This window comes from Haemaphysalis longicornis, unplaced genomic scaffold, assembly GCF_048455015.1.
Source record: "Haemaphysalis longicornis isolate Haplotype H1 unplaced genomic scaffold, Haemaphysalis longicornis Haplotype H1 scaffold_4, whole genome shotgun sequence".
Taxonomy (NCBI): domain Eukaryota; kingdom Metazoa; phylum Arthropoda; class Arachnida; order Ixodida; family Ixodidae; genus Haemaphysalis; species Haemaphysalis longicornis.
Window position 1 is genome coordinate 223,935,627 of NW_027526361.1, and position 14,276 is coordinate 223,949,902.

The 14,276-nt window shown below is 43.3% G+C and overlaps 1 protein-coding gene across 1 annotated transcript in view; it reads right to left on the bottom strand.

Moving 5' to 3' along the window:
* Nucleotides 1-14,276, bottom strand: part of LOC144179656 (fasciclin-1-like) — a 92,018-nt gene that overhangs the window by 7,733 nt on the left and 70,009 nt on the right. The window contains exons 7-12 of the mRNA XM_077708093.1: nucleotides 11,528-11,711; nucleotides 8,214-8,370; nucleotides 6,702-6,846; nucleotides 4,910-5,057; nucleotides 4,126-4,297; nucleotides 1,562-1,670 (exon numbers count right to left, since the gene is read on the bottom strand). Coding sequence (XP_077564219.1) covers nucleotides 1,562-1,670; nucleotides 4,126-4,297; nucleotides 4,910-5,057; nucleotides 6,702-6,846; nucleotides 8,214-8,370; nucleotides 11,528-11,711 — 915 coding nt within the window. The remainder of the gene's footprint in view (nucleotides 1-1,561; nucleotides 1,671-4,125; nucleotides 4,298-4,909; nucleotides 5,058-6,701; nucleotides 6,847-8,213; nucleotides 8,371-11,527; nucleotides 11,712-14,276) is intronic.

Genomic DNA, 14,276 nt, shown 5'->3' on the forward strand with positions numbered 1-14,276 from the left:
TCATTAAATAGACCATTCAAAGCACACGTCAAGCGCCTTTACGCTGAATCGATGGCTAAGGATATCTACAACTTAACGATGACAGGATGCGTCCATAGGCCTGATGTAGCACTGTTTTGAAAGTGGATCTTCAAGGCATGGAAGGCGATTCCAGGTGAGATGGTTCGCAAGAGCTTTAAGAAATGCTGCGTTACAAACAGCATGCATGGAACCGAAGATGATATTGCGTGTGACATTGACGACTGCAGCCCAAGCAACAGCTCTAGCGAGAGCAGTGACAATGAGTGATTGTGGCTTGGACCATGCAGAAAATGTATTCAATGTGCAAAATAAAGATAAAAATGGCAGCATCTCCACTCTGTGGATGATGGCGAGGGTGCACAGTACGGGGACTCGAGATGACATCCAAGTTGCGCCCCGAGTGACATCCGATTTGCGCCCCGACCGTCGTTCGATTTGAGCCGTAAGTTGCACCTTGATTATTTCCTAAATGAAACTGCAACTCACGGCTCAAATCAAATTTAGCTTGATTTTCGCTTGATGGTGGTGTGCGCACGGATGGGCGCGGACGGACATTGGAAGGTCCTAAGGTACTCCGCACCGTTACAGGGGATGGAGTAAGCCGTTTGACTCTCGGGTACTAACTGACGGTCGTGGCCCAATGGGTAAGACGACTGACACTAACTCTGTCTGGTCTACCAGACACGGGCTCGAATCTTGCTGGTGCCTGTGTGATTTTTTGCAATTGTAAATGCTATGTGCATGGACGCAGACGGACATTGTGTGGTCCTAAGGTACTCCGCACCTAATAGGTAAACTTTTTTCCGTCAACACATGTGCCAAGTTGCTTTAGCAGCTTTCATCCAGCCTTTCTTGTACAAGATGTGCGGGCAACATGCGGGAATATTTATTTTTTTATTTGCGGACTGAAAGTGGGGATGTGGGTAATATGCAGGGGCAGGTTATATGCGCGAAAATACGGTAGCCCGAAACCCCTCACGAAAATTTTCATTGGCTGTAATGTCCATCACAACTCGCCCAACAAGAAGGATTGGCCAATGACAATGACAGCAGCCATCAGAAGCTCACAGACAATTTAAGAACGCTTGCCCTAAAGTTATGTTTCCAGCTCTAACATCATCAACCAAAACCTGCCACTAGACGTATAATGAGTTTGATATGTTGCTTGTTATATCATAAGGCTCCACATTAACATTAAGCCTAATGTGCTATGCCTAACATTATACAGTGGAACACCGATAATATGACCTTCAAGGGACCACGCGAAAGTGTCGTATTACCGGGCGTCAAATGATTGGGGTACAAGTAAATTCCGCCCTAAAGACGGCCTCACACGACAGGTGGGCTAAGAACTTATCCAAAGTACCGTATTTAGCGTGTTCTTGTGTAACTTGCAAACCCCTAACTGAAATCCCAAGTTTCTAAACAAAAATGCCTAAACAAACATGCTCAGATACATAGCTGTTTTGATGCTACCTCTTCTTTTAGAAGGTGAAAGAACTTCTAAACTTGATAACTTTAATAGGAAAAAAGAACTCACCATTTACATTTCGGACATCCATCTTCCCTCTGGCTGTTTCAATGGACTTCATGTGTTCCAGCTCCATTTGGGGTATTTCTCTTCCAACTATTAAGTGACGCTCCATAATCTGGAAGAAAGAAAGGGAAGAGTGTTGCTGGCTGCCGAAAGTTGTCAACAAAAAAAAAATGCCTGTAGGTCTTCATCATTTGTATACTTTGTACATATCTCTATCATCGATGGAAGCTTGCTACCTGCCCCCTACCACATAAGTAGAGTTACTATCACAAAATTGAGTGCAGCTGCTTCAAAAAACAGAAAGCACGTGCAGACAGTCAACACTTGCTTAACCCTTTCACTGCCAAGTTTTTTTTTTCCGGCTGGTTCTCACTCCCTGCCGTGTTTTCGTTTTTATATTATTTCCATGGAAATTATACACTCCCAGTGCCCTATGATGCTCTGAGGGACATCTGAACATTTTTATAAGGCAATATCTTATCTAATAAGAAGTTGTATTGATTACAAGCCAATTTCCACATAACTAGTTAGCTGCTAATAGGAGGTCTGGGTGTTTTGGAAACTATTAAAGCAAAGCTTTACTAATCTCATCGAGCGGTTTTGCCATCACGGTGGATTTGACTTTCGTTTGACCGCAGCTGCGCATCACGTGACTCGCTGGGCCGCATTCGCCGCTGCGCCGCCGCTGCTGGCTTGGCACATGCACTTTCTGCAGCTGGTTCGTGCCTGACCACGTGACTTGTCGCGTGCATGCGAGCTTGGCCATGAATGAGAGCGAGGCCGGGCCATATTTTCTGAGCCTTCTGCAGAAGCTGGAGGCTTTGACCCGTCGTCGGCTTTGAGTCGGCCACACCGTGGATATCACCCTGTAAGCTGTTTGGCTCAGAAAATGCCGGAAGCGGGACCACAACTGTAGAAAAAGGCAGGCTTTGCACTAATGTATAATAATTATAGATAAATTAAAGGTTAACCAAGTGAAACTAAGACTTAGCCAGGCTAGGCCAAACTTTCGCTTTGCATATTCAGGGTTAGCTGGGCTAAGCCACAGCAATTGTTTTTAGGGCAGTGTTTCTCACAGTAAGGCTTTTACAGAGAGTGGCAGCTGGCAGCTAAAGCACAGACAGTAAAATCCCCTTCTGTGGTCACATCTGACTCACCATGGCTGCATCGTGGAGGCTAATATAAAGTGGTGTGGAACTTTCAGTCCATCTGAAGTATATGTACAAATTCTATGTGCTTATATGACCTTGCTATAGATGGCATGACACGCTTGCAGGATTTTTTTTTTTTTTCAGATTATCTCGAGAGTGGCAGGGAGTGAGATAAAAAGGCGACACTATTATCCCCGGGAGTAGCTCAGGACTGGCAGTGAAAGGGCTAACAAGAGAACTGAAGACAGTCCATTTGGTCACCATCGTTATGGCGTCCGCTCGTTGGCATGCAGCCGAAATTTGGTGGCTTTGCGGCCGTGAACATCGGGCGGCCAAGACGGCGGCCGTGGCCAGCCGAGGCGTCGACCACACTTTCGCTGGCCGGGACATCCTGAGATGCCCCGCCCACGATGCTGCTGCCTCGCCGCTTTCACGCCGGAAGGAGCGACGTTTCCTTCTATCCCGACCCACCTTTGCCTATGAATAGAAGCGGCAATCCAAGCTATAAGTAAGGCCTGCCATCTGTGACGTCGCCACCTCCACGCGATATTCCATTCCAAGGTAGATACAAGCCTGCCACTTCCAGTGTGATGCGAAATGTCAATTAATCACGTTGGTATGCCACGCCTCACCTATAAAGCGTTCTTAAAAATACGAAACCACCAGTATTTACGCAAATAACGTGCAAAATTGCGGTAAGATATCAGCTTACACTAGGAAAATTATGATTAATAATAAGAAATAAAAACGTAGCATTGCTAGGGCCTGGAACCTCAGGCGTTCGTTCCAAAAACCCCGATTCTACACCCGGAGCAGGATTGTAGTAAACAATAAAACACCTTTGAAAAGGGTGTATTTTTGTGTTTCTGCACAGGTGTAAGGGTGTTATAAACAAAAAACACCCTTATAAAGGGTGTTATAAAAGGGTATTATTATATAAGCGTTATAATGTTATAATAAAGTTAGAAAATACATAATAAGTTATACAATAAAAGTATAATAAGGTGCTATAATATAAGGTGTTCTCATATGTGTGATAATATAATATAAAGGTGTTATAATATAAGGATGTCATAAATGAAAGAGTGCTATATAAGGGCATTTTTAATGAAAAAACACCGAAAAAAAAAACGAAAATCTTGTTTCTCCGTTTTTTGCTAGAGTGTAAATGTGCTACTCATAGACAGTGAAAATTCCCCTCAGGGGTGTAAATTCATTTCACAGTGTACCTCTGAGGCAGAACAGCGCAGTGCTTCTAGCAGTTGCACAAAAAATTGTTGTGTTAGAAGTGAATACCCATAGGTGACACTGGGTGCGCACAGGAAGTGGCGGGCTTCTACCCACTAGGGAACGGAATCTCGCCTCCTCCGTGCCTCCTCCTCCTCCTCTCCACGAGTGAAACAGGAGACAGCCTACCTTCTCTGCATGGTAGCCAAACTGGTCCATGGAGAGCTGCTTGTACTCGGACGGATACTCCAGCTTGATGTCGTGCCAGGCATTGTCGCTCGGAGCGAAAAAGGTGTAGCGCTTGTCCGTGTTCTTGAGACGGTCGATCCAGCCCTTGTGCTGAGCAAACTTCTTGGTGTCCCTGTGCACACGACACCATGAAAGACTCCAAGTCAGCACTGTTTGATTCTATGCCAACGAAAGGGCAAGCATCGATCAGATTAGCAGTTCTATTATGCGTCTGTGATGGCCATAAGTTTACTGCTAAGAGATCTGGAGAAAATTCACTCCTGTGGTTTGTTTTACTATACATTACGCAGAAAGCCTAGCCTCATTGTCAGGCTGAATTGTTTATACTTCTTACTTATTTACAACACTGCTAGCTTCTGTTTGATACCATTGCAGAGTGAGTAATAAGGAACAATTCAAAAGTGTAGTCTCGAAACAACTAGGAAATGTGAAACAAACCTATTCCAACAAACACAATTCTTCAAATTTGTCACCACCCATTTCGACAACGTAGCACTATCAATTTCATTTCACTCTGATGCTGCATGGAAAAATATCATGTTTGAGCCTATTATTTTTGGCCGTAAAGGAACAAGCTACCAAAATTATGAAGAATACCCCTTCAGAAAGTAGAGCCAAAGTGAGTTTTAGCTCGAAACCAGGCATATTTTTATGCCGTTACATAACCAAGTAGCTCAGTATCCAAACGTTCTAGAACAGCATCGCAGGCTTGCGTGCTACACACCTGAGCTCTGGGTCGCTGCTGATCTTTTCGTAGATGGTGTGAGAAGGCATTCCGAGCACGCGGTCAATGATGTGGATGACGCCGTTTGTTGCACCAATGTCTGCCTGCACGGCCGTGGCATTCACGCCACCGCCCTCGACTGTTAGCACTGCAAAACAGAGCGGCACACGCCTTAGTTTCAGTCAGCAGTCAAGTGTTTGGTCAGAGAATATTTTCTTTTGTAATCCTCTTAAACTGTGAGGCTTTAATAAAATAAGCGCATTAACATTTCTTCCCATCAGCATGCCATAGAAGTTGTCAGGCTGGCTGGCAAATCAAGGAATTGCCCATTAAAGATGCTTCTCTCTCTCTCTCTCTCTAAATCAAGGAAAACCCTGGAGTATCCTTGTGATGTATCTATATTTATGTCAGTTGGAATTTGCTCGGTGCACCTCGCAACTTGGACCAAGAACTAGAACTAGACCAAGTATGTTGAATTTTGGAAGACCAGAACAATTCAACATCCTTCAGTTCCATGTAGATTATTCTAAGCTATTTCTACACGCCCATTAATTGATGAAATAGTTGAAAGAAATTTACTCTTTAAATCCGGGAATCTGGCAAAAATTTTTAGTTACAAAGTTGTGGGGTGTGCAACTGTATACCAGCTAGTGACATTTCTGCCAAAATTTCTTGAACATCAACCAATTTATGGGGCTTGAATGATGCGTGTGAAAAAGCAGATGTAGCATGACATTATGACATGAAATCATGGCATAAAATCATGACATAAAGCACTGACAGAACACAATGGTGGAGATGCATGCATGACACGGCATTGGAGTATCTATTGCGAGAGCATGCTGGTCTGTTTGAGGCTTGAATAGTGTGCTTTAACCAATTTTTTCTTGAATTGGGTGAATTTTATGGAAACAGTGTGAAAATGTATGCAAATGAAATTTACACAGAAATCATGCATCTGCTAGGTCTTCTGATGCTCCACAAGTCTATGATTGAAATGAAAACTGGTGCCTAGATTCGCTTGATATAAATTCAACCATTTTATATACAGTAATTTGCCAAGTGCAAAAATGCTGTGAGAGGGTCCATGCAACCCTGAAGATTTATTGCTTGCATTACAGAATAAAATCGGCAATTTGTGATTCTGCACAAGCTCGGTTGTTGAAGAAACCTTTTCAGTGGTTGTAACTCCCACAGGCGAAAACTTGCTTTTGTTCTTCCATGAAATCACCGGGAAAATGCTATGCCGATTTAATTTTACATAAATCAGACCACAAATTTTACCACAGCACCACACCTCAGAGAGAATTAACAGGCACGTAGAAGTTTACAATGTACCACTGCAGTCAGCTGCACCAAACTAGACTAGGTTATCTTTTACATGCACGAAACAAGGCTTAACCTTTCACACTAATTTTGTGTGAAAGAGCCCAAGAGCCCAAGCTCCAGAAATCTACACCAAAAGATCCAGCAGCTAATATTCTCAGCATGACAGGCCACATGACATGGAATGCTTCCAGAAGAGCCGTTATTCTGTTACTTTCACTGACGCCGGATGCTGGCTGTTTTGCTCAACAGGCCATTTTAAAAGACATTTTAAGTTGCGAAAGGAAGGACTCCTAGCAACCTAAATTGTTTACAACTCCGAGTACAAAGTCTGTAGTACGGTACGTTAACAGGTAACACATGGTTATTTGAGCCCACAATGTTTCATAGAAAGAACATAAGGTTATCGAGGGGAAAAACAATGCTGGCACCTTGCCGAGAAAGTACACGTTACCGCAGCACTCACCACGGCCGTGCTCCCCGTCCACGACACGCATATAGAGCATGCGGCGGCTGCTGGCAGACTCCCGCTCAAAGATGCCCGTGCGTCCGCCATCGAGCACTTCGTCCGATGCCACCGCCTCGTTCTTGATCATGTGTAATCGCAGCAGCTGCAAGGGAGGTCAAAATGGCCAGAGTTAGAAGATGCCATGAATGGGTAATGCTTCAAGAAAAGGTGTTGCCTTCAACCGTGGAGCTTTCCCACATTTCAGCAGCCTTCCTAGTCAAAATCTTCGACTGTTTTCAAGTGGGATTAACTGGGCCGTAGCGGGAGGCAGAAAGGGAACAACTCTAATCCCAGTCGGGCTTAAGCTGGTACCAATTGGGAGGAAAACTGGTCCCATTTTAGAGGTCAATAGTCCCAACTAGAAAACATGCGGGGAACAGTTGGGTTCAAGCTGTGTTCAAGTGCAGTTGGATTGGGCTCCATTGTGAAGCAACTGGTTGCAGTTGTGAATCAATTATTAAGGAATCAACTAAATGTTTTCTCGCTCGCTCTTTCTCTCTGTGATGTTGCGACCAGTTAGGTCTCTATCACATCTTTTTCTTGCGAAGTATGCGATTAATGCCTTATTCAGGGCAAGCAATGCTCTGTGAGCTACTTTTACAAAATATATCCAGCTTACGACTGCCTAAAGAACATAGTTAAGGGGACCCTGCAGCATGCTTTCAGCAGTGCAAATAAACCAGCGTGGCACTGAAATCACACGGCCAGGAATACCTGCGCCAAATATTGCACGTTTACGTGAAGTGGTGAGCTCGCAAATATCGGTGAAAGTTGCGGGAAAACCAAACGCGGTCAATTTCCCTCTCTATGCACCGTTTCAATTATGTCATTACAGTTGCAACTGTCCTATTAGCTGTTGCCGGTCAACTTCAAAGTTTAGTTCTCACATTTCCGGTGACGATTCGCTGTTGCCGGCGCTGCGCACCAACCTCAACCTGTATGTACAGTTTTGGCATTTTTTTGTGTTCCGAGTGTGCACAAAGTTGGAGGGATGAACTCACTTGCAACCAGCCCACTCCACAACAAGCCTCTATTGCTTCAAAAACGCCCTGTTAGCTGAGCACACACTTGTGAGTAGGCACCAATCAATGCCTGATTAGTTTCAAAGCACACCAGAAATACTCCAAAGTGCTCCAGAAATACTCCAGAGTGCCCTCTTTTACTCCACATTGTGGAGTAAAAGAAGGAATTCCCCAGCTGGTGACATATCGAAGGCCCCCGAAGAGAACGTCACGAGCTGCCCTCTTCTCCAGGAGAGAGTGTGCAGCCTTCGTCGCATAGTCAGAGATCAAGTTGAGAGCCAATGATTATGCACAGTTTTTAATGCTGCGTAGGTCCGGCTATAGTGACTCGATTTTTATAATTCTTCTGGGAAGAGATCACTCGGAAAATGGACTTTACCCCAAAATGCCTTTCAAATAGTCGGTGATAAGCGCTATAGGGTCCCTAAGGCAAGAGCAGAATAAATACCTGAGTGAGATACGACGTGTTGGACTTGAGAGAATCCAAAATTTTCACTGGGATCACTTTGAGGGCATCATTCGTTGGCGCAAACACAGTCTTGGGTTGTGTCCCATCCAAGTCCATCAGGAAGTCAGGCGAGTAGTCGACAAGGCGCATGAAGTCTCTGCAGAAAATAGATGGGCGGGAACGGATATAGCAATTTATTGTTTTTATCGCTCTGGAGATCGCACGAGCATTACTAATTCTAAAAAATAAGCGCAAAATGCTCTCCTAAACCAAATGGACATTCCGTCATGTTTGATGTTAAACAAATTGTTATTTTATCACGTAAAATAATGAAAATTGGTGATGGCAGCCAGTACTCAACTCAAATTGCAGTGTTGTAAGAACTAGTATTTTGTAACTGTTAACAAGCTAAGGGATTAGCTTCTCTTCAATACAGCAGATAGCACCGGCTGCACAAAAAAAGAAGGAGGGGCAGTCCCAAACCATAAACTGGGTACGCAGAGAAGGGAAGGGCCATACTGCAGTCCTTAAAAAAAAATAGAAGGCATTCAGATCATTTTCGTGCATTGGAGAGGAGCATGAACATTTAATGAGTGTCTGCCCCGATGCTAACAATAAAACTAAAGTTATATGTATAACGCTACAGCAATTGACATCAAAAAGAGGAATTATCAACCTTGTGCAAAAGCCCCTAGGTACAGGTCCTATCATAAGTACAGTTGAACCCCTTTATGAGACACATACTGGGGAGCCGTTTCTGTCTCTTATACGAGATGTCTCTTATAAGCAGGGAACCACGTTTTCACTTACTAATCAGACCCTAGTTCAATGTGGGCACCGTATGACCAAAATAAGCTCAAAAGAACGCCACAGCATGTTGCAAAGGTTCATTCCAATTTATGTTTGGCCCCAGAATTTATGAAACAGTTCTGAATCTTTGTTTGCTTCACGAAAGTTACACTGTTTTTACGACCGATTCTACAAGCTTATTTTCCTTTCACTGTTTGTGGAAGATGAATCGTAGATGTTGGGTTCACAAGCCTGATGAATAGCCAGAGCGCACAGCTTCTTCCATTGTGTGCTCAGGCTATTCATTACGCTTGCAGGACTCAACATGTGCGATGCTTCTTGATTGAGAGCTACGCGAGTTGGAGAGCCCGCATGTGCAGTCACGTTCCAATGGATAGCAGTAAGCTTCAACCACTTCTGTAAGTTGCATTTCCGTTGGCAGGGCTTCTCATCGTCATTTCATAACTGACTGAACCACTGAGTGTTTGCTGAAGTTATAAAAATAGCGACTGCAGGTGTCTGTCATCCCCTTGTGTTTCCACAATGGAAGCAACTGCAGCTAGTGACTGGTGGCAGTGCTTCTATACTCCAAATGTCCGTTACAAGCAACATTATTGATTAAAGTTCAAGGACGACTTGTCCCCTATAACCAACTGTCTTCTACATCTGATGTCTGTTATAAAAGAGGTCAATTTAATGGGAAAGATAGGGCAGCCAACCATGGGGGGGAATAGTGTCTCTTATACCTATTTGTCTCTTACATCCATGTCTCTTATAACGAGGTTCAACTGTAATTGGAACAAGGATTTGTGAATTCCACAAAATATTTGTCTTACTGGCTTTAAGGCCGCCATTATTGGTTTAGAGAAAGCTTTTTCTATTAGCGAGGACTTCTTTAAATGCACACCGATGCAGACATGCAGTTTGCGTAAAAAGAAATTGCTGTAAATTTACATGACGGTGTTCTAATTACTTTTTATGGTACCTGTACAGGTGTTTCTCCCCTTGGTGATTTAAAACCGCCGCGAGTTATTTTTTCTCCCAATACTAAGCTAATCTCAGATTTCACACCCATTAATATCAGGTTGCACTCCTAGAGTACGTCATTAATTAATTGTACCTAATGTTTTCTTCACTTGAAAATGGAACTCAAAGTGTATGCTTTCTATATTTTAGTATCTGTTTTTTCACCATCCAAAGCTGCCCAGTTTGCACCACTGTGCAACCATTACGCTCAAAGTGACCCAAATGCGTCACGATGTGTTTATTGCTGCACAAAAGGTTTTACATTGAGTTTTCTATTTAATTTGGTTCACCATTTCATGTTCCAAATATTAAAGCTCGTTGTGCATTCAGAGAGTACAAATAGTATTTCAAATTGAAGTCAGCATTATCTGCAAATAACAGTGCTAACCGGTATTTGTTAAAATAAAGTTAACTGGTATCCACAACTACCAGTTCGGCAAACTGGTACCCGCTTAGAAGTAGCAGTGGGTGCTTCGTGTTCCAGTTTTCAGTAAGGTTTTTGAGCCTTCCCCGACACCTAGAAGGCCAGACTCATCACAAAATGGATGTACTTGTACTACGCATGACATACTCGACAAGCCTTGACCCTTTTGCAACCAACTTCTCTCTTCAGAAAACAATTCAGTATGAACCCGGTAGATCCATTATCTTTTGGCTGTCAATATTTCTTCAGCAGAAAGGATTCCAGCCTGTTTTGTCTTGCATTTAATGTTGGAGACAGTGCAATACCCATGTGATAGCATGGAAAAGTTTGTGCACTGTCAAAAGAGTTCTGGCTTCTACACAAGCACCTTTCTTACACATACTGCCTTTTTTTTTTTTGTACAACACTGAATTTATGCAGGAAATACAGGCACACATGATCACCCCATAATCAATCAATCAATCAATCAATCAACTTGGCTAAAACCCCTGTACAAGCAAGAACTTGGGCCTGTAAAGTAGTATTTGAGTAAAGAAATTCATATCACAGCACATAATTGCCAAACATAAACCGAGCCTGCAAGTTGGACTTGTAGGCTCGGTGTATGTTTGACAGTTAAGTGCTATGAAATGCATTGCTTTACTCAAATACGACTCTGCAGGCCCAAGTTTATTCGGATTTGGATGAACTGCAAAGAACTTCAACTATCCCGAAAATGTGCCATACAGACAGCACATATATACTTTTGCAGGGATAGCTGTTGTACGCTGTGCAATCTTTGGCACCTTAAAAGCAAGGAATACACTGTTCACGTTCAAAGACGTTCACTTTTGTTCGCAGTGAATTTTGTTGTTTGTATTCTGTATACATACCTGAATGCTAACACTTCTTGGATTTAAAACACACCGTATATGTCACAAGGCATTCTAACTTCCAAGTCAGCATGCGATGGGTTTGCTGTCTCATTAACGTGCAGGCATACAACGCCCCACTGCCAACAAGTCCTGCCCGAATCCTCTGCATTCCTTACACTTAGGGTGACAAATTTACTCCCTTAGGAGGGTGCTATACTTACTCCAGTCTTCCGTGCCTCTCTCTGTGGAAGAAGTCCTTGATAGACGTGTCAACAACCATGAGTGGCTTCTCGATGAGATGCACGACGCCATTCTTGACTGGTATGTTGGGCTTGACAATCTTCGAGAGGACCACGCCCTTCTGCCGCTGTGGCTCAGTTGACATGGTGTTGCTCTGTGCAAATACTGTAAAGGGAGTAACATGTAGCACCTGCTCCATACAACAGGGGTAAAAAGTACCACCTACTCCATGCATGGGGGTATAAAAGGTAGCACCCCGCCAGCTGCTCTCAGTTCTTTCAATTAGGAGCTGAGAATTCAGAGGCAACCTCAGGACAGACTGGTGAGTGGAAGTATTTTCATGCCATTTGTAACATGCTTTGTCGTGATTAAACTTGCAATAACATTGTTATTAGTTGTGCATGGATTATTCCTTCTGTCTTTAGGTTTTGTACGCATTGATGGATGTATTCAAACTAATAAAAATGGCATCATGAGATAAAAAATAGAGGAGTTTTGTGCCTGAAGTCAGGATGATGCTTAAGTTTGCTGACTTTCTTTAACAAAAAACAAACAAACAAACAAAGGTGTTGGCTAAACACAGAACTTTGCTGTCAGTATTTAGTAAGCTTTAATTCTTTTCCCAAATGCTACAAATACGCTTTCAATCAGCGTATCAATTCGTAACAATTATAATTTCACATTTTTCAGCATTTCACGCGTAGCTCTAGAAATGAATTAGTGTCTAAAAGGAGCGATTCTCCGCAGAATAGAACATAAATTTAGGCTGAAGCATGTATCTAGAGCTAGTCTGGTGCCTTAGTTTTATCTTAAATCTTTCTTTCGTGAGGCTCTGGAAAACTTGCCCCTATTCATACTACATTTACCAGCATTTATTGAAGTCCAAGATCTGGACAAAATCTATCTCAGTCATGTTATTCACACATTACTCAACATTATAAAAACGTAAATGCTTTTATTTTCGTAATTGGTATTGTTACCGTTGAACATGAAATGAGTTTATTTTCGCGTTTCTCATACTTTCATATTTCCCTAAGCACACGGCGGCCCCTTAACAAAGCATAAAAAGTTGGCGCACTAATTTTCACACCCACATCCGGTGAAATAAATGATATTGCATTTAAAAATAAAATGATAAGATTTTCATTACACATTTCTGGCTCCAGGGCACAGGGCCTGCAGTGAGCGGCAAAGTGCATATACAAAAAAAATGCACAACAAAAAAAAACACGGACTATGAAACAGAGTAGATGAGACAGGCACTTGTCTCATCTACTCTGTTTCATCGTCCATGTTTTTTTGTTGCGCTTTAAATCATGGCAACTATTCACCAACTAGCCCAGCAAGAAGTTCTCAAAAAACGTACACAAATGTGCAAATAGATTGGTAATAAAAAAATTGATTACACAATCTATAAAAAAAACTCAGACAGTAGCCTGATCTCTAATCAGTGTCCATGTGATCAGCAGTTATGTGAAAAATGTTCTTTGACGAACTATTCCCCCCTCCTTCTTTCCCTCCCCATTTTCACCCTCTCCTTCTCTTTACCTTCCAACCTCCCTTATCCCCTCCTCTCCCCTTCCCTTCCACGCACATGGTTCTGCAAAAAATTGAAAATAATTTCCACACAGGGCACCTGATGTCTAGTGCTTCGTGTCCAACATTTCATGGCCTTTCCAGCCTAAATATTTCTAGATGAGGCCCGCATGCTTAAAGGAGCCATGAAGAGAAAATGCAAGTTGGTTTTATTCGAAAGATTTCGTGTTTTATAGTGCCCCCAGCGCTTGTCCGGATACAAACGGTGCTTTATTCACTGAGAAATTAAACAATTTAGGTTAAAATTTTGATTTTCCCGCTCAATCGTGCGTTTTCGTGGTCCCAAGTGAACCGACCGCTCTGCAGCCTAGAGTACCTTCATTCACGCATCCGCCGTACAGGGTAGAGACACGTAACGCTGCCGCCGCCATGTTCGGTTGCTCGCTCGCCGCCGAAGCAAGTCATTGTGTCAAAACCGCGCTAAAATTATCGCCGCAACGCGGTTTACTGAAGAAGTTTGAATCATATTGTCTGTTTCGCGTTGCTAGGTCTCGTGGGAAACGAAAAGAATAACGCGTTGAGCCCGTTGGCCCAATTGCGGCGGCACGGGACCGTTCAAAGGTTGTCTCCACCCTGTACAGCGGTGTTGGTTTGTTCCCGCGTTTCTTTACGTTCCGTAACCTAGATGGCGCCACCATACCGTGGCAAGCGTTTGGTTTGTTTTTGCCCGCATTTAAACCTGGCTTGTTTTTGTTCTGGGAGAAAATATTCGTTCCCTGAAACAGTGCTCGCTCGACAAATGGGGTCACGTAAGACACCGTTGCTTGCGTCAATCGGCCAGTGTCGTCTGAGACAACCCCAAGCCCCGTAGTGCTGTGCAGCTAAACCAAAGCATGCTGTGCGCAGTACGAACAGCAGAACGCATCAGTTCTTCTATGTTTACATGTGCTTTCGTAACTTCCACTGTTTGTCCCATCATTCTTATTGCTTTGTAAAGAATGTGCCCTAAATTTAACCGCAAATCGCTCGTTCGTCTAGTTTGTAAGCTCTACCTAATTTGCGTCTGCTTCTGCCAGCCTCCGCCAATCGCAGAGCTTAGCCCATGTGACATCACAGGTTCTGTTGCGGGAAATGAGCTGGTGGGTCGCATGACCATTCCCGTTTTTCCTAATTATGTAGCTTATTTGAGCGAAG